The 19,869-nt window shown below is 39.8% G+C and overlaps 1 protein-coding gene across 4 annotated transcripts in view; it reads right to left on the reverse strand.

Moving 5' to 3' along the window:
* The window catches only part of LOC147056995 (uncharacterized), a 59,275-nt gene that overhangs the window by 27,565 nt on the left and 11,841 nt on the right, over positions 1-19,869 (reverse strand). For 3 of the 4 annotated variants that reach the window (XM_085911254.1, XM_085911253.1, XM_085911256.1), the window contains exons 3-36: positions 19,641-19,742; positions 15,000-15,098; positions 14,412-14,510; positions 14,233-14,331; positions 13,763-13,948; positions 12,242-12,340; positions 11,791-11,889; positions 11,350-11,448; positions 10,942-11,139; positions 10,767-10,865; positions 10,567-10,665; positions 10,259-10,357; positions 9,889-10,086; positions 9,710-9,808; positions 9,347-9,445; positions 9,024-9,221; positions 8,691-8,789; positions 8,058-8,156; positions 7,863-7,961; positions 7,693-7,791; positions 7,546-7,618; positions 7,245-7,371; positions 6,907-6,973; positions 6,712-6,815; positions 5,351-5,575; positions 4,112-4,266; positions 3,652-3,863; positions 3,361-3,568; positions 3,199-3,295; positions 2,895-3,123; positions 2,155-2,280; positions 1,943-2,065; positions 1,828-1,860; positions 1,723-1,744 (exon numbers count right to left, since the gene is read on the reverse strand). In XM_085911254.1, the coding sequence (XP_085767380.1) occupies positions 1,723-1,744; positions 1,828-1,860; positions 1,943-2,065; positions 2,155-2,280; positions 2,895-3,123; positions 3,199-3,295; positions 3,361-3,568; positions 3,652-3,863; positions 4,112-4,266; positions 5,351-5,575; positions 6,712-6,815; positions 6,907-6,973; positions 7,245-7,371; positions 7,546-7,618; positions 7,693-7,791; positions 7,863-7,961; positions 8,058-8,156; positions 8,691-8,789; positions 9,024-9,221; positions 9,347-9,445; positions 9,710-9,808; positions 9,889-10,086; positions 10,259-10,357; positions 10,567-10,665; positions 10,767-10,865; positions 10,942-11,139; positions 11,350-11,448; positions 11,791-11,889; positions 12,242-12,340; positions 13,763-13,948; positions 14,233-14,331; positions 14,412-14,510; positions 15,000-15,098; positions 19,641-19,742 (4,168 nt within the window). The remainder of the gene's footprint in view (positions 1-1,722; positions 1,745-1,827; positions 1,861-1,942; positions 2,066-2,154; positions 2,281-2,894; positions 3,124-3,198; positions 3,296-3,360; positions 3,569-3,651; positions 3,864-4,111; positions 4,267-5,350; positions 5,576-6,711; positions 6,816-6,906; positions 6,974-7,244; positions 7,372-7,545; positions 7,619-7,692; positions 7,792-7,862; positions 7,962-8,057; positions 8,157-8,690; positions 8,790-9,023; positions 9,222-9,346; positions 9,446-9,709; positions 9,809-9,888; positions 10,087-10,258; positions 10,358-10,566; positions 10,666-10,766; positions 10,866-10,941; positions 11,140-11,349; positions 11,449-11,790; positions 11,890-12,241; positions 12,341-13,762; positions 13,949-14,232; positions 14,332-14,411; positions 14,511-14,999; positions 15,099-19,640; positions 19,743-19,869) is intronic. The other variant, XM_085911255.1, reaches the window with a different exon arrangement.

The following is a 19,869-nucleotide window of genomic DNA, read 5'->3' on the forward strand; positions in this document are numbered from 1 at the left end:
AAGGACGAAAAGGACAGAGAAAAGGAAGTCTTCAAAGACCAAAAGATGGGAAAAAAAGACCAAAAAACAGGAAAAAAGTGATCCAGAAGAGTTTTAGGCGAGTAGAACAGCGGATAGCATAAGCAAAGCCAAGAGAAGTACTTGATAAGGAGTTTGAATGTCTTTAATAACAATAGAAAATAATAGCAGTGTCCTAATTAACATGAGAATAAATGAAATGAAACAGAAATGAAATTGGCAAACAGAACAAAAACAACGAAAATAACCAAACATCGTATCGAACAAAAGGACAGGGATGAAGAACCAACAAACAAAAATCTCTCAAGATTGTCACTGACATGGAGAGTCATGTCTGGCAGTAAATCAAGTCCTAAATCCTATTTGATTAGTTTTTAACCAATTGATTAATGATGCAAACCCCTCCAGCCCCCCCCAAAATCTGGTATTTGCAATAATCTTTTTCTGTGTTTCCAGTACTATTTGATGAAATCAATACACACCATCTTAATTACAGATAACGTATTCTCAAATAAAGTATTTAAAAGATGAAGGCTGCTGTGTCAGGTGAGTGAAATTAATTGTGCTGCACAGCATTTCACTTAACAGCTCTGATCAAATGTGACAATGAATAGAATTTAAAATGTAGCAAATAGATGAAATGTAACTGAATAACCAGTAAATAAAACAATTATATAAGATGATTGTGATAACTGAGGGTAAATTTATATTAAAAAAATAATTGTATTATAATGTATAACATTTTTATTTAATTTAATAATTAATATATTAATATAATAATTTATATTTTTTACTAGTATTTCTTTACGGACCAAACAAATTTGTTTCTGCTTCCTAAAATACCACTTATATTTCTCCAATATGATAAATAATTCTGTTATTCTCAAGGTAAAGTTAAGCTCAGCTAGTTTAGGTAGATTTAAATAAATACAATTCAAAGACTTTGAAAATTAAAAGAGGGAAAGGGAAGCAAAGAAAGAGCCACTCAGGAGGAATTAGAGAAAGGCAAATGCACAGCCAGAGCATAGCTACCAGTAACGACGTGTTAGTAGAGCAAAGTCATACCACATTCAAATTTTAGTACTAACGTGTCAAACAGTGCATATTTTGGCATATACATGTTTTCGGTGGCTAACACCGCGTGTCACAACCTTTATGATCAGTTATCATCTGTTAATATTGTCAACATTATGATTATAAAATGTGTTATATAAAATGGAATTGCAAATGAAAAGCACATCCGTCCAAATCTTTTTATTCTGAAAATAACCTTGCGTTGGTTATCAGTACAGTGGTGTCTTGAGAGTTGAATTTGTTCCGTGATCACACTCGTGAAGCAATACACTTGCATTACAAGTTGTATTTCTTTATTGAAATATGTAGAAATGCAATTTATCAGTTCCTGCTTTCTACTCCCTAAAACTGATTTTTAAGGAAAAGTAGTACCTTATAAAATCACATTTTATACAAACATTGGAACAATTAATTGGAATGTAAATAATTAATCGGAAAACTTGTGAGAGAAGGCACTCATATTTCAAGGCACCACTGCATGTGCTTTTCATTAGATAGTGACAATAGATTTATAATTGAATAAAATGTAATTGTTGCAGATTATAAAATGACACTAAAATGGTAATGCCAGTGAAGCTGATCTCCTAAAATACTTAGCAAATTTCTTAAAACTGTAAAAGTTTCACTTACATTTCTTGTCACTCTTCTCACTCTGCAAGAGAAAGTAGATGAAGCATGATTATCAGCAATATTTTACATACTCCTGCGATAGTGCATCAAGAAGATTTTGTTTACCTCGTCATCCATGTCTTGCTCTGAATCAGACTCCTATGAGAAGGTAGGAAACAAAACAAATATTCAATGATGACAAATTTCACAACACATAATTTTCATTCAATTTTAGACTGACCTTAGAATATGTTGGGAGAGTTATGTTAAGGTTGCAGATTGCATTATGGTTCAGACTGCGGTATGTGCGAGGTTCTTTTGTGAAGGAAAGCCGACCACATGGCTCCTGTGCTGTGTCCCTAATCTGTCAATTGATCCAAAAACACTCAATGAGTAAATTGGTGGAAAAATCCTAAAGGGGGGGGGGGGGGAAACCCCTGTGTGCTAACATACTTTAATAAAAAGGGCTAATCGGTTCTCTTTGAAGGCAAAGAAGCTGAAGACATGATGCTGCCCACTCTTCGTTAGCGGCACCAAGTTTCCAAAACAGTCAGCAAATATTGGTTTTCCTTCCAGGACCTGAGTTAACATAAGAATGATCATTAGTCAAACACACAAATAAAACCCAAAGGTCTGCTACTCTCTTCATAGTATACACCTAGCTCACCATTTGGTGCTCCATTAGTTGTAATATTTAGCCCCTCTTATGTTGTAAATGACATGTACTCATATGCAATTATGCAAAGATTTAAGAGCAAACCTCTTTTTCAAGGTGACATGGGCCATGAACGACCACGATAAATGCCATGAATGATGAACGTCGCCCATAATAAATGACAGATAATAAAAACATTTAGTGCCAAGGTCAATTATGTTGTGATGCACTTTTTCTTTGAACTGAGCACTTGAGGAGTGGTAATAAGCAAAACCACCACTAGAGGGTAGTAATGCACAATTTCCTCTGTTTACCGACCGCTTACAATGGGGGCAGTAGGATTCCCATGTTATGGCGGCCAACCAGAAGCGTACATTTGAACGGGGAACATATGTGTATCATTATCACATAAACGAAAAATGTACAATGACGATCTTGGAAATAGGACCAGATTGACAAGGTCGTCACATGACCAGCCATCCTTGTGAGATGGCCTCACTCCAGTAATTAACTACTTCCACTCAATTAGACACTGCACCTCAACATCTCGGCTTCGTGCGACTTCTGTGAAGTTTTCTTGCTGCTCTAGCGTCTTGTCCATTTTGTCATCGGTCATGCAGAAACAGCGAAGTCGTGCTTCAATGGGGTCCAACGTCTTGGCAAAGATGACAAACTTGGCCATGTATGGGACACAAATGATCTCTCTGTATAACTGAGAGCCAAAACTAACAGAATCTTGAACTTGTCGACAGTCTATCAGCCAGAATCTAAAAAATGTGAACGACAGTCAGTTGGATGTTCATCACGATAAGTGAACGTGGAGGTGGACATTTGAGCGTTACCTCGCTGACACGTTGGTCGTGAAGGAAACACATTGATTCACAAAGGTAAGAGGGGTAGAGCCAGTGATGTCTTCCCATTGAGCCGGCGTTGTCCCGCCTGCAACACAATTTTTGTTAATACATGAGTAAAAAAATCAATAAATAAAACATCTCACGACTTACCCGTAATACTGCAAAGCAAACGTAAGGTTGGTGTTTCCCCGCTGTACACAGGTCCGACTCCTTCATTGTTTGCACTCTTGGGAATAGGGATCGTCATGGTGATTGGTTTGTGGAACTTCCTTCTTCTTGGTTCCAGTGTGACTATTGGACTGAATGTGGCCTTGTTGCCAAGGATCTTTCTCACTACATCAACTTCAATGGGTTGAGCCTAAGACATTTTCCAAAAACCATAAAAATGTGTCACGTTTTCAAACCACTTTCCATTTCAAAGAGCTTATGTACGGTACACACCTGGAGCCCAACTCTGATCTTCTTAGTGAGTGCCCCCTCGGGGAAGACAGCCTGTACCTGAGGAACAAGTGTGCTACTGAGGACGCCGCCCTCTGGACCAATAAGATGACTGTCCTGCTTTATTCTCGACACCACAGCAAAATACTGTGGGAAATCTCGTGTGATGATGCGGCAGATTCTTTTCTTCTCAAGCTCCTCAGGGGAATCCAGTTCTGCGAAGTCCAGAAATACTTAACATAAATAACGATGATGACGTACTTACTTTGGCAACTACATTCCAAAATGTATGCAACTGATATAAAATATGACAAACACTTTTTTTTTTTTTTTTTTATCGTGGTGGCTTTAAAATCACAGAACTCTTACTCTGCTCAAACTTATAAAAGTCATCATATATACAAAAACTATTTTCTCAAACGATTGGCATACCATCAATGATTCAACTACTTTGAATCCTTACTTTCATCCATTCCATTAAGTATTTGGTTGAGCTCCTCTTCAGTGAAGTCACAGTGATGCTCCCTCCAGTTTTCTCCCGTTTCACTCCTTAAGATGACTAACTCCCTCTCAGTGCCCCTCAGAGCGGCAAAATGTGGGATTTCCACAATCACCGGACTAATGGAGGAAACAAAATAAGCAAATTAGAATGATTTAATCGATAAAGTCACAAGATGTCAAGACTGGCTCAATATAGGTGTGAAATTATGGACCACCTTCAAAAGCAAAATAAAAGAATTTCAAATAATATTGGATATAAGTCATGCAGGATAACACTTTTTTTGTAAAAAGAAGGAGCAAACTATCGGGTTCTGTATTAACACGTTGCAAAACAACAAAACAAGATCAGTGACTGTACAGCATCAAATCATGGGAATAACTTAAGCACAGAAAAAAACCAAGCACGGTTTAAAGTGGTACTCAAAACATTTAGAAAGGCATAATTTTAGTCTGAAAAAGCACCAGTAGGTGGTCTTGCAGTGTCACTTTGTTTCTGAAGGGACTGTACCCAGAAGAAAAAGCCAATTCCGCATATCATTTGTTCTTTTCATTTTCAATTGACAATTGAGAAACAAATAAAGTTGCTGAATCTTTTGTTATTTTTAAAAAGATACATTTGAATTTATATTTTGGACTACAAATCAGAAGAGTGAGGTCATTCTGATTCTATACCAGCCCAAGCTTTCAACTAGGCTGAATAACGTGGACACTGTGCTGCCCCCTTGACTGCTTTGGAGGGCATTAATAATCCATAGCTTGTCCAGACAAATTATACCTTTAACCATATCATAAAAGACAGAACATTAAAAAAAATACAGGATCTTGGATGAATACTGGATCTTGGGCAGAGCAGGATAGGCCCCTCCTACCCGAGGAACTTGGTTCCTGGAGGACCCAGTTGCAGGATGCGACTGACCAGGCTCTCGCCCTCATTCAGAGGGGGCGGAGCTGTGGGAAGGTGAAGCTTACTGATCCATGTGCAGCACAGGAAGGAGTGAAGAAGACAGTATGAAAAGAACACACCTGTGTAAAACCACTCACACACACACACACACACACACACACACACACACACACACACACACACACACACACACACACACACACACACACACACACACACACACACACACACACACACACACACACACACACACACCCTAGCAACCATTCATAGCAACTCCGACTCCAACACACTTACCCCAGGAATTGAGCTCCGGTGGGTCCCACTTCAATGATGCGACCAGCCAGCCCCTCACCTTCAACCATAGGGGGCATGGAAGCCAGACGGTGTCGCTTCACTAGCCTGCATGTCACCCTCGTAGGTGCGGAACACTTCCTTGGTGGCACGATGATTCTTAGGCCATTATGACGGCAGCCTCGCATAGCCCCGCCTCTTGCGTCTACCATGAAACTGACCAGAAAGCTAAAAGACAGGTGCATCACAGAATTAGCACAAAAGCTAATCATTTTGTTGACTTTGCAACTACATGCAGACAATGCAAAGATGATAAAAAGGTTCAAGTTCCATCATCATTGAGTACTGATATCAACACAAGGACACTATGGTCACAGTTGGCTCAAGGCAATTCTTAAGTTTCATTCCACTCAAAATGTTACTTGCACGCAAGGCAGGCAAATAAGGCTGTCTCGGAGAATTATACATCTTCAAAAAAAATGAACAATTTAAAAACGTCCTGATGCAAACGGTCACACTTACAACAAAAGTGTTCAGCACATTGTCTCCAAATGATCATTTCAAGATGCTTGCAATACTTAAACATGATAACTTACATTCTAGGTCAATTTATCATCAAATTGACCTTAATAAACAAAATGAACTATTAAAAAATGGTAATGATTATTATAGCTATTAATACAATATTAGAAACACCGCCCAGTTTATGAAGCTGATCAAACATAAATCAATCAATCATAAATGAATCTCTGAAAGTGTCAAGCAATAGTGAGCTTAATTATCAGAATTTAGGATTCAGCTCTTGTACTGCATCTCATTGAATTATAACAATGAACTGTAAAAGACCAATCTAGGGGTCAGATTTAAGACATCTGTAGTTAACAAAATCGTGCATAAGCAATCCATGCATGACGTAAAATCGTAATGGAGGAATGTTTTTACTTTTATTATATGCCGAAAATAAAAGTACATAAACTAGAAGAGGAGGAGACAAGGCAGCTAAAGAAGGCAAAGAGAATCACCTGCTGTTGTCATGGTCTAGGCAAGGAGACGAACGGCTAAAAGCAGAATATAACACACGAAATCACAGATCACAAAAGTGTGTGCACACAGAAGCCACAAGACAATGAAAAAGTAAAAAACATTGAAAAGTGAATTAAAGTGAGAAAAATAAAAGACAAAGTAAAAAAAAAAAAAAAAAGTGACTCACTCTAAACATACAGTAAGATAAATGGTTCATAAGCAGCTTTATTTATATAACAGCTGCAATGCCACTTCTCCAAGGAACCACTAATAGTTTGTGTCCGTGTGTGTGTGTGTGTGCGTGTGTGTGTGAGTGTGGATGTGTTTGTACAGCGTTATACCCAGAGTGCAGCAGACTGGAGGACAACACCACATTATCGAGGTGCTCAGCCCCCCAGCTCAAGCGGAACGAGTCCTTATCTTGCTCTCTTGATAGTGCTGACACCTGAAGACAAACAAAACAATACTCGTCTTCAACTACAATTTACAAAACATGTCAGTGTATTATTTTCTTTTCAAATATGATTTGTCCTCACTTGATGGCTGGTAATCATGTCCTCAATGAGAACGCCATCCCTCTGATGGAAGCTCTGGTGCTGAGGCCTGAAGCGAACGTGACACACAATAATAATAATAATAATAATAATAATAATAATGGGTTTAGTAATGAGTATTATTAGTATTATTTCAATCATACTCTATTGTAGATTAGTTTAGTAGTATTAAAAGATAATACAATTATAAATGTGGCACCTCAAAATATTTTTTCACAGTTTAGCAGTTGCAGCAAGTTGTTTTATGTTTTTGAATTTCAGTTGCATTTTTTTCAACTATATTCTGTTTCATTACTGAATGTGTGGTTGGCACTAAGGACCTGTCCAGGTTGTGGCTCATGTAGCTGAAGCTGTCCAAATAATGTCCTGGCAAAGAGTCATCGCCAAGCTCTCGAAGGTCCTCCGCTCTCAGGTATTCGCCTCCGTCGCCAGTCATAGTGTCCTCACCTGGACAACAGTGTTTCAAACGTTATTCATATGTTTGAAATCCTAAGATTGTATTACATAATTACAAGAGCTCAGAGCTATGATACATGACACCAAATCATTCAGAATACAAATGGGCCTACAAATGAGCTTACAAAAAAAAAAAAAAAAATCAAAAGAATAAAAAATCCTCACCTTCTTCATCGGAGACATCAAGGATTTCCGTCATGGTCTCTGGGACGTTGAGTTTGTGTTTCTCTGTGACCGTCTGACATAAAAAGGATTGAAGAATTGTTAAAGCCCATTATAGAAAATTGAAATGTTAAAAATGAAAACTGTTACTGTTGTGGTAGTGATGACTTCTTCAGTGACCACTTTCAGTGTGTCTACCACTGAGATGTAACCCAGACGCCTGGCAATGGATAGAGCAGTGTTTCCATTCTAAGAGGAGGAAATATCATTGAGTTTTTTTTCCCCCCACACAAGGATTCTCTTTTTTCTATCCTTCTCACCACTGTAGTAGCACTTGGTTTGGCCCCATTCTGCAGCAAAACATTGATAATGTGTGTGTTCCCTTGTTGTGCTGCCTGGTGGAGAGGTGTGTATCCATTCTACAAGACGGATAGAGCACAAATGCTTGTAAGTTTTATTTTGTTTACTATGACAAGAAAAATATTTGTGCTCTCATTTAACTATTTGGCTCTTACCTTGGTTTTGGCATTGACACTGGCACCTTGCTGTAATAGGAAGTTGACCATCTTGGCATTTCCATAGTGACAGGCTACTATTAGAGGTGTATAGCCAAGCTGACGTGAAGACAAAAGGAAGTTAGCAGATTTTACAATAATAACTTTTGGACACATGTTAATATCATTTGGATATATTTAATATATGATATATTATTTTCCACAAATTATTGGTCAGTTCACATGCACATGCAGATTTTTGTTTTAAAGGACGAGGAGATTCAGGGTCAGTAAAAAAAAATCCAGATGATGTAAAATAAATAATAGTAAGAAAAACTAATCCTCTTTGTGACTGGTGTTAGATGTGAGCATAAAGGTGATGAGCTACTTGGCAGAATACGCTTCTGCAATAAGTAATGTACAGTAGTATAATAGAAATATTGCAGTACTTCTTTCGGGCCAGTAGATAGCAGAAATTCCCTTAAATGCTTGATACAAATTTCAGACATGCTTTTTTCCCTTTTTTTTTTCTAACACTCCCGATGCATCCTAATAACATTTTTGCTTTTGTCAAAACACACCAAGGATTAAGAACTATAATTTCAGTATAAACACATGCTGGCTGAGTGATTGATGTAGTTAGTTTGTGTTTACCTTTGTTTGCTGGTCCAGATTGGCATCATGTTTGGCTAACACTTCTGCAGCACTGACCCTATCCTCTTGTGCTGTGAGATGCAGAGGAGTCAGTCCACTCTGTAATACAAAATGACACTGCGGGTTACCATAAAAAAAACAACAGTTGGTTCATTACACCTGCGTCATAGGGATGACATCAGAACAAAGTCATGTGACACGTTTTAAGGACTGCACTCAAGATTTGAGTACATCGCTGGTTACTGCATTGTTTTCTAGCTTATGGTCAATTTCGGTGTAATTGTAAAAAAGGTTCTGATTCTCTGAGAATCAATATAAAAATATTTCTTGGACCTTGGTTGCTGTGTTGATGTGAGCTCCTTTGCCCAGGAGCAAGCTGGCCATCTCAGCGTGTCCCTCCTGTGCAGCCAGGTGAAGAGGAGTGACTCCCTGCTTGGTCAGAACATTGGTCTCGGCACCATACTGGAGCAGGGCTAGTGCAATCTTAGTCTGGTTCTTTTTGGCTGCAATGTGAAGAGGGGTGTAGCCATTCTGTAGAAAGCAATGTGAACAGTGTGAAATCTTCATTAAGAGTAAGGCAGAACACCTCCCTGCAACCTTGTGCTAAAGATTGAGCCATCCAACCCTGTGACACTTTTGTATGACAATGTCCTCACCTTTGCAGTAGCATGAGGTGAGGCCCCTTTGTCCAGCAGCAGGAGTGCCACCTCTTGGTTGTCATAATGAGCCGCTACATGGAGCGGCGTTAGTCCGTTCTGTGTGATCAAGCATTTTGTTACACAATTGAGTTGTATGAAAAAATCCTTTACGTCGAGAGCTTCTTAGACATAAGCTGACAAAATGCATCAGCAAGTTCTGCACAATCTAATGAGAATCCAAAACCATATTTACATAAACATTTAAAGGCTAGAAGTGAAATGCATTATTAATACATAATTTTAGTTTTTGTCTTTAAAACAACATTCAGCATAGAGGTAAAAATGAACATAAAATAAAAAAAAAAACTCTAAACATCTCACCTTGCCTGCATCATCAGGGAGAGCTTTGCGTTGAAGCAGTAGTTTTGCTACGTCAAGGCTTCCGTACTTAGCGGCTACATGTAATGGAGTAAATCCTTTCTTTGGTAGTGGAAAACCAGAGTTTAAATTAAATTAATTTAATTCATGTTGAACTGTATATTATAACAATTATTGCTCACCTTGGTAGCCATGGAGTGTGAAGCTCCAGCCTCCAGAAGCACAGCAGCTGTCTCCACTTGCACCTCCCTGGCTGAAATGTGGAGTGGAGTGTAACCATTGATGGTGGCAGCATCCGGGTGAGCCATGTGCTGTAGGAGCAGCTGGACAATGTCAGTTTTTCCTAATCGGGATGCAATGTGGAGGGGAGTCTGGTCCTCCTGTGATTGAATGACAAAATGTGAGCTGTACATTTATCACAACATGAGTTACACCCCCACAATCTAATGAGGAGGTCCACAACAAGATTAATCCTATTCTTATTACATTGTGCAGGTGTACCGAATACGGATATGCTTTTAAGGAGCAGAAATATGGCCAATGCCGACTAACCCTGGCCATGGCATCCACCAGCGCGCCGTTCCTCAACAAACAACGTACCACCTCCATCTGGCCTGCTCGGGCCGCCATGTGTAGCGCTGTCTCGCCACGCTTTTCACCAAAGACAGAATGTCATTATACTTGGGAAAATGAAGGTTCAAGAACCAGAAAGTGGATCAGTGAAACCCCAGATTTGATTAGACGGATATTTCACTGATTAAAATATGCGTCCCAATACTTTACAATGGCATAATTATTCATCTGCTGTACAAACAGTTAAATACATGAATTTAAACCCTGTGCGAGAGTTTCAAACTTACAATGTTACGGACATCGGGCGAAGCTCCATTCTGCAGTAGAAGTAGAACAATGTTGAGGTGGCCCATGAAGGCGGCAACATGGATGGGAGTCAAGCCAGACTGAAGAAATAAAAAAATAAAAAAGACAATATTATTATAGTTATTTAGCATCAACTGTTAGACTATAAAAATGTAAAAGTGAAACATTCTTAGTGCCTCACCTCAGTAATAGCCTGGATGGATGCTCCGTATTTCACCAACAATTCCATCACTTTCACCCGATTCTTTTTACAAGCGATGTGTAGGGGAGTGAATCCATTCTAGTAATGAGAGAAAGATGTGTTTTTTCAAATTCATGCGACACAAGCTCATGTTATGCCCAATTTGTATGCATACTAGTGCTCTGGCATTGGGATTGGCCTTCTTATCTAGCAGCAGCTTGGTGACCCTGTAGTGGCCACAGTGAGCTGCGACGTGCAACGCTGTGAGGTAGTCCAGTGTGACATCATCAACTGGGGCTTTGTCCTGCAGCAGCAGCTTCACACACTCCACGTGGTCGCCCTGGGCTGACATGTGCAGTGGGGACAATCCATTCTGTAGAGGATGAAGAATCATAGTGTCATCTGTTATTTCCTCATTGACCAATACACAATCTAATAATAGAGATGCCTTTTTAGAGGGCTTTGATCTAAAATCTAAAAAAGTGTTTGTTTATTTTTATGTTCTCTTTGTCATGTAGCATTGAACTCCAATAGGTAAAGCTGCATGACGTGAGTTTGTTGAAGGGATAAACAATCACATTACCTTTGTTCTGGCTAAAATTGGTGCGCCTTTCTCCAGCAATAATTCCACTGCTGAGTCATGTCCACTCCTGGCTGCACAGTGTAGCGGAGTAAGCCCATCCTAGGATGATCAAGTTTAAGTTAGCTATTTTTCAAAACAAGAAAAGACCGAGGCATATTTCTGCAACGGGAGTTATTACATGCAAAGAGCTCATTAATTTGTGTATGTACTTGTTGCCATTCAAATCACAGATTTCACCTACAAAAGCCGAGATTTTCTGCTGAGTAAGGACCTCTGTGAGTAAATTGATACGCGATCATCATTTTGTTTTCAGGACATATATCATTTCGATTATGTTTATTTATTTTTTTTGGGGGGGGGGGTTCTGTAAAATGTAAAATGACTGCCTTGGCTCAAGGTGCAGTGGAAAAACAGTCCAATGGCTGCAGTGTGCAGACTCACCCTGGTTTTAGCGTCGATCTGAGCTCCTCGGTCCAACAGCAGGACCACCATGTTGGTGTTGCCTCTCTTTGACGCCACATGCAGAGGCGTTATTCCATTCTGACAGAACAGATGAGAACACAATAGGGGGGAAATAAAAAACATTATTACAAGATTACAGCAACTCAGTGATTCTGAGTCATGGTCAAAATAATGACTTTAAAATCAATTCAACCAAATTTTTTTAGTCTAGATAAAATAATTATGAATGTCTTTTAATATTACTGCCCTCTAGATGAAAACATTAAATTGTACATTTCATTGCCCCTCTAGATGAAAACATTAAATTGTACATTTCATTGCCAGTGCTTCAATTTTAATTTGAAGTACATATAATGGCGGTAGCTGCTGAGTAATAGCGCACACAACCGTTTTGATGTGATTAGTGAAAGTAGTGGAATAGGGCGGCTACCCTGGCTGTGAAGTCAACAGCGGCTCCTCTGTTCAGCAACAGGGTGGAGACATTCACGTTGCCATAGTGAGCGGCGATGTGCAGAGGGGTGAAACCGCTCTGTTTGAGACACGGGAGCAGGAGAGCAGAGGAGAGGACAAGAAGGAAAGGAGAGGGAGTAATGGTGGAAACAGCAGGTGAAAAAAAGGAGAACACTTGCAAAAGAAAGAAAAAGAAAAGCTGCGGAAAAACAAAAAGCTCATTCAACTATAGTTGCATTACCATGAGGCAGCATGCTTAAAAACACACCCACTCACATAAATTGACTTAAGAAGAAGCACATAAAATGAGCATGCGCACAATAATACATGCCATGTTTTTTCTTTACTGCTATACTAGCGAAAAAGTCAAAAGCGTGTAGGACAAAAAGACACAAACTGCACAAAGCATCTACTCGTGAATCTGCCGACAGACAAATGGACACCGATCGGTATAAGCGCTAAACTAAAAACAAATCTACAGTACAGTCAGTCGTAGATATGTTCACTCCTTACCTTCCCGTTCTGATAGACATGGTGCAATTTGATTAAGAAACAGAGTTAACTTAAAAATCGTAAAACACATCAGATATCATCGGGCTTAGGTGTACGCATGCTGCAGATGATGGAGAGAAAAAGAGACGCAACTAAATAAGAAGAATGCGAGATTTTTTTTTTTTGTAGTGACTACTGCTAATAACTGAGCATTATTTTAAATAAGGAAATAAACTTTGCTTGTATAGGTATAGATACGAGTGTAAGCCATGCTGGGTAATCTATATTACATGCTGTCATATTATTTCATACTGTAATTTTAACATGCATGACTACAAAGTCCTGACAAGGGGAAAGCTAAAAACAACAGAGATGGTCAAAGAAGACAAAAAATGAATTCTAGACAGCGGCAATGAGTCGGTAAGGTGTACCTCGGTAGTTCTATTGACCATCATCTGGTTAGTGGGCATAGAGAAATGGAAGGATAGGATATTGGGCTGGTAAGGAAAGGGCTTTCACCACAACATGTCAAACAAGGCAAGTCAACAAGGGCACACAGAGGAAAAGACATGGACACTGTTGGTAATGCACTTTTGAAAAGGCCGATTAAGGAAATGAAATCAATAGGAACCCCGACAATCGCCCCAAGACTGTTGGGATAGGCTCCAGCACGCCCGCGACCCTCGTGATGATAAAGCGGTTCGGAGAATGGACGGACTATCATTAATTCATAATAGTAATTAATTATTAATATTAATAATTGTAATTATTATAATTATATTAATAATATATTAATTATGATTGGAATTAATCATATAAAATTGATAATAAGAAATAAATGCAGAAAATTTGAGCAAATTTGTTATTTCAGAAGTGTGGAACAAACAGACAGCCATTCGCAATATCCAGTACCCAATGTTAGGTAGCTCCCAGTTTCAAAAAGGTTGTTGAACCCTGACCGACACTCTCCAGGTTCCGCCATAAATTTAGCGTTGTGGCATCCTCTCACCTTGGACTGGACATCAGCGTTGTGGTCGTTCTGGAGCAGCAGTGCGGCTGACTTGGTGTCGTCCTTGCGGGCCGCGATGTGCAAAGCGGGCAGACGCACTTTGCCTTTAGTGTCGTGCTCCAGCAGCAGGGACACCACTGCGTTGTGACCCTGCTGGAGTGCGATGGCAAGTGGGGTGAAGCCGTCCTTTTAGGAGCACAGAGAAGAAGGAGATGGGCTCATCATATTGAATGTGAATGTAATAATAAAAAAAAAAAAACTATTCTTGTAAACAATCAGCGAATATAATACACATTATTTTTCTAATCAAAGTATAATTTCATTCTACACAATATATTATAATTTAAAAACATTGATATGTCTATAATCAATACCTGTATTATTATACTTCATCAATATGTATTCATACATACCCCCAGCCCGGCACCTTTTGCAGAATTCAACACATTGATTCATTTCGATCAAGTTACCTCTGTTGCAATACTCTGGTTTCCGTCATTTTCCAGCAAATATCTAACAACTTCCAAGTGATTCTCCTGTGCGGCCATGTAGAGCGGAGTGAAGCCATTCTGTGTGCAGATTGACACAAATGTTGCTGCTTGTGTTGCAATCAACCCAAGAACCTTGAGATCAAGCCAAGACTTCTCACCTGAGACTGCGAATTCACATCAGCTCCTCTCTTCACCAGCAGGCAGACCACCTCTTTTTGCCCAGCCAGTGAAGCAATATGAAGGGCGGTGTTTCCTTTCTGTGGAGTTAACGAAGGGTTAAACTTATAGAGCTCTTGCTTATTTTAGTTAAAGCCAGTTGATAACTTAGCCAGTATGTAAGTATTTTATTTTAGCATCAACAGTATGTGACCTAAAACACATACAACTCAAGTGATACATCTTGTTGACCAAAAGAGGTTCTGATGATTGATGCTTTTATTTTGGGGACCTAAAGGTTCCTGAAAAGCTAATATTAAAGGCCACACTGGTGTCTTGAGTGACAGGTTCTCTGCTGGCTGCCAAGAACGGAGCACGGCGGCATGGAAAGAGTCACATAACAAACAGCTTATCTGACATTCACTCCTGTCACAAGTCCAGTGTGACAGTCCTCCTTCCCTTCATCTGAATCAAAGTAAAAATTACCTCAATTTGAGAACTTTTCAGGTTACAAACAGGCTTGGAGAACCACTAAAGTTTGTGACTTGATGTTCCACTGTATGTTGGAGTATATATATATGAAACTACACCTTAGTGGATGAGTCAACAGGTGCTCCTCTCTCCAACAGTTCGTCCACTAGATCCTGGTGCCCCTCTTTTGCCGCCAAATGCAAAGCATTCAGACCATTCTACAAGAATAACAAACACAGAGACCACGTGATAGATTATATATTGATTTAGAATATCTGTGGCATTTATATATACATTCTATGAATCCTTTACATTTCATGTATGGGGATGAGTAAACTTGAAATGGAGTTACAGTCAATCAAGATCATCCATGATGGAAACTTATTATGAATGTGCGTGTGAATGGGTGAATGTGAGACACAATACGGTGTAGATAAAACGCAATATAAGTGCAGTCCATTACTGTAATATTTTGTTCTCAATTCCTAAACAACACGAGGTTAGTTCCACCAAGGCTGTCTCCCTAAACCTTGGATTTATAGTTGGCAGAGGTCATGCAAAACAAATATAATCCTGGATTCAAATTGATATTAAAAATTCCTTTTTGACTCACAGCACAATTCTCAATAAACTTTTGTGAGACAGTCAAGTCAATGTAGAATGTAAAACAGAATAGCATATTCACCTCATCTTCCTCTTCTTCCATTGTCCACTGTTTTTTTTTTTCAAACTACAAAAATAATTCAGTGCAGTCTTGTCTCTACCCAAAATGTCTTCTTATGACTCCTTAAACTATACTTCCAGTTGGATTCTGGAATAATGGAGCAGCAACTCTCAACAGTGGTCCACAGGTTTGGGTCCAAAGTCGTAGGCGCGTACTCGTCCTCTTACCCGTGCCTGCTGGCTCTGAAGATTAGCCTGGCACTGATGTCAATAAGGAGCTGCAATGTTGCTAACACATCCACTACCGGCGCCCCCTTTCTTCACTTGTCAGGCATGCACACACACACACACACACACACACACACACACACACACACACACACACACACATAGACGAAGGCAAAAAAAAAAAAAGTGGACCCGCACACATGCACAGGGGTAAGTTCCTAAATGCCACAGCGGGTGTCATGTTACTGCCCTCTTTCTGCGCAGTCATAGAGGGTAAGTAGGACACCCAAGTACATAAACAGGGGTACTCATATTTAGAGGCAACTTAAATGTCATCATTTCAAGAAGAAAAGAGGGCAGTCCTCAGGGAGCACACTATGCCAATTGCAGTGCGGATCAGTGAGCAACTTGAGCGACTTTTAAAAGGGTTCATATGAAGGTTGCCATTATGCAATCTGCAAAACCATTCAAAAGATAAAAAGTCACAAATGAAAGCGGTTGCTGGTAGCCCCTGAGGGACATTAAATTACCCATAGATGAGAATATGATTGTGAATGGTTGTTTGTCTATATGTGTCCTGTCAACGTCAAAGTTTATCGTAAAGCCCAGCCTAACTGCTTGGTGGAGTTTTCTATCGTTCTGTATTTTCCTGGCCTATGCACATGTAGAAATAAGCGCAAATGGGCGTTTGCGCCATTGTGGGAAGAAACAGAGCTGACTAGCCAATTGTAGCGGCTCACTTCATTTCCATTAGAATCAAGGGGGGGGTCAAAGCACACACAGTGTTTGATATTGGAAGCAAAAAATAGACTCGCTGGGCTCTGTGCATGACATTGACCCGTGCAAATTGTGTTTATTCAGATAAACTGCAAGATCTCCATGATGTCGCCAGCCACGGATTCGATTTATGACCACGTTTCACCCATGACTCATCTGAGACACCAAGGACTGGTCGCCAGATAATCAGATCACAGTTAATACTTTCAATTAGGTTGTTAAAAAAATAGAAACATATTAATTTGATGATCCATATAAGGTACACCTGGTATTATTAATTATTACTATTATTATCTTTGCAGAGGCAGCATGTGCAGGTATGCCTAATGATATGCTTAGTGAGTGTATTGCATAACGTGCAATACCAAAATCATGTGTGCAATAATCATAATCCCCACGGCGACAATCAGGTCGGTGTGGTTACGCTGAGCACATCATTCGCAGAACAGCGTTCGCGTGGTCACATTGCCAGTGCTCTAATGCCGTCGGCCCATCAATGAATTATAAATCACGCAGCCTAGTGAGTCAGCGATATTTTTGTCACTGCAGTGCCAAAAAGGCAAAAATGAAGCTGCTTCCAAATGTGCGTCAAGATGATCCTCGCTGCACATTTGAATGTGCAAGCAGCCTCAGGTTTTAGCTTCTCATCAAAAGGACACAAGCAAATCCCGCACATCAATACACGTGTTTTGGGGATATTTCACTGACAGTACATTTAATAACGTACTAACTTCACATTGCATCTTGTGCTTATTAAAGAAGGCCGAGTCGTACAAATGTTGGCTGTCATAAATATCGTCGTGACTGCACAAATTCAGTAAATCACCAAACCTAGAGAATCTTGTGTTCATGGAGATCTTGTGTGGAGCAGTCAAAATATCCACACAAATACAAATGTTTGTGCTCTAATGGCAGAATGTCAAATTTGGGTCCCCGCAAAGACGGCGAGACAAGAGAGTGTGTGTGTGTGTGTGTGTGTGTGTGTGTGTGTGTGTGTGTGTGTGTGTGTGTGTGTGTGTGTGTGTGTGTGTGTGTGTGTGTGTGCAAACACACACACATTTTAAATCTCTTTTTACTCTGAGCCGTAACTAAAAGCTTCATTTAGCTAATGGACATGCAGTGTGTAAATAGACAACATTTAAGTGAACTCCAGTTCACTTAAGTGAGATTAAATGGAATGTGTGACCTTATCACATGCTAACTAATGTCCTATAGTCCAAAGCTTCCCATGGACTTAATAAGTGCAGTAGAGGACACAATGTCAACACGCAGGTTTAAGAATAACAGGGGTTTAACATTTGGGCGGATTAACGAGGAAGTATGGCCTTTTAATTGTTGAAATGTGAGTATGAAACAGATGACATTCCCGTACAACAAATGTCCTTGTTATGACAGAAATGAATGGTCAAAAATGAATCAAGAAAAATTTCATTCACGAAATCTGTGAGGACTGTTGCTTTGACAATCAGGAGGAGTATCTCTGACTCCAAACGACTTGGCAAGCTTTGGCTTTTGGCGCCACACTTGATCTGCCTGATGCTTTCCAAGATCTTTGGATTGACTTATAAATGAAGGGTATGACGTTATACCATCTCTAAGAATCTAATGATGCCACTTTTCCTGGATCTCACTGAACTAACATAACAGATAGCAGATACGTACGAACGCGACATGTTTGTACAGGAGAATGAAGATATTGTATGTCCAGTGATAAGCTCTGAACAATAAGCTTCATGAAGTCCATTACAGGTTTTGGTTATATAAGATCATCACTGCTGATGCCCTGACTCAGCTGACCGCTGCGGATAATGGCTCTGTAATTGCATTGAGTGCTTTTCCACAGACATAATTTGGATCTGCTCATTTCCTTGGAAACAATAATATCGCTGCAAATCGCGGGGAAGCCAACGCTTTATCAGTAGGCCTCAAAAGGTCACCTGCCTGTAAGCGGGGGTCCGGCTTACAATACCACGTGGGGTGATGTCTCTCTAAGGCAGACTGACTTAGTCATTTACGATGGAAATATAACAAAACATAAAAAAAGAATGTAAAGGAGTAACCTGGTTTTAGAAAGCGTTATCCCAATTGTGTTGAATGCCGTAATAATAATAACATAACGTTATCAAGCAAGCATTATGGAGATTAACGTGTTTGATATGCTCTTTAATTGCCTTATGCCTTTGCACACACAGACACACACACGCGCGAGTATAAATAATAATGTCACGCACTTTTTGGTCACCTGACAAGGGGTTAAATTTGATCATCTGACACATGACAGATATTATGAAGGGCAAGGGTCTCCTGTTGCAGAGAGCACGGTGGACCCAGTGTGTGTATGTGTGTGTGTGTGTGTGTGTGTGTCTAAGTGTAGGTGTGTGTGTGTCTAAGTGTGTATGAATGGGCATGCTGCGAACAAACAACAGCCATGGTGCTAGGGACAACAAACAGTAGAATTGGAGGTGGGTCCCAGCTACTTGCTCTCAGCTAACCAATTAGAGCCGAGAGTATGAATAGTTGCTATCAAGAGATAACAGTGTAATGAAACAGCTATTTGCTTTGACACATGAGATACACACCTCTCCCGCCAATGCTTTAATCCACTTTATGACAACTGTAAATCATGTTGGTGTCTGACTTTTCGATGGAAGATATTTTGCACCCTCCCCTTTCCTTACTCTTATGTGGAATGTGGGTGAGGATGGGTGCAAAGGGGAAGGAAAGACCAGCTGTTGGGGAATATTGCTGACATTGCTGGGAAGAGTGAGAGTAGTGGGTTGCAGAGGCATTGGGAAGGATTTGTTAATGTGGTAGCTGGATTAGATGTGAATGCTGAGCAGGTTGAGCAGGAAGCCACTATGACACAGCACAGGCTGTATAGAAAGTGAGATTTTGGGGATATAAAGCTTCAAAATGCTTCATGAAACAGTTGTGTTTTGAGCTCGCATTCTGTTCAGAATAGGTCTGAAATCACAATCAGCCTTTTCTTAAACCAAGAGCAAAAGCAGATGTTTTCATGTGCATGATCTCTGTGCCAAAACCCGAATTTTTGATGTCAGACAAACTATTTTGAGAATGTTTCAGTTTCTTACCTGGTTGGAGGTGCTAATGTCAACTCCATTTTTCAAGAACTCAAGGACTTTATCGATGTTTCCAGCTCTGGCAGCCCGCAGGAAACTAGTGTTGCTGTCCGACTGGAGGGAGAGAAACACATTGAAGTGCTTATTAGAGAGTGTTGACTTTCACTCTTCCATAGGTTTTGGGCTGTTGTATTTATGTATTATCAGAGTAGGTTTCACATATTTAAAAATATGTATTATT

This window comes from Syngnathus leptorhynchus, chromosome 5, assembly GCF_054491065.1.
Source record: "Syngnathus leptorhynchus isolate UIUO chromosome 5, UIUO_Slep, whole genome shotgun sequence".
Lineage (NCBI taxonomy): Eukaryota > Metazoa > Chordata > Actinopteri > Syngnathiformes > Syngnathidae > Syngnathus > Syngnathus leptorhynchus.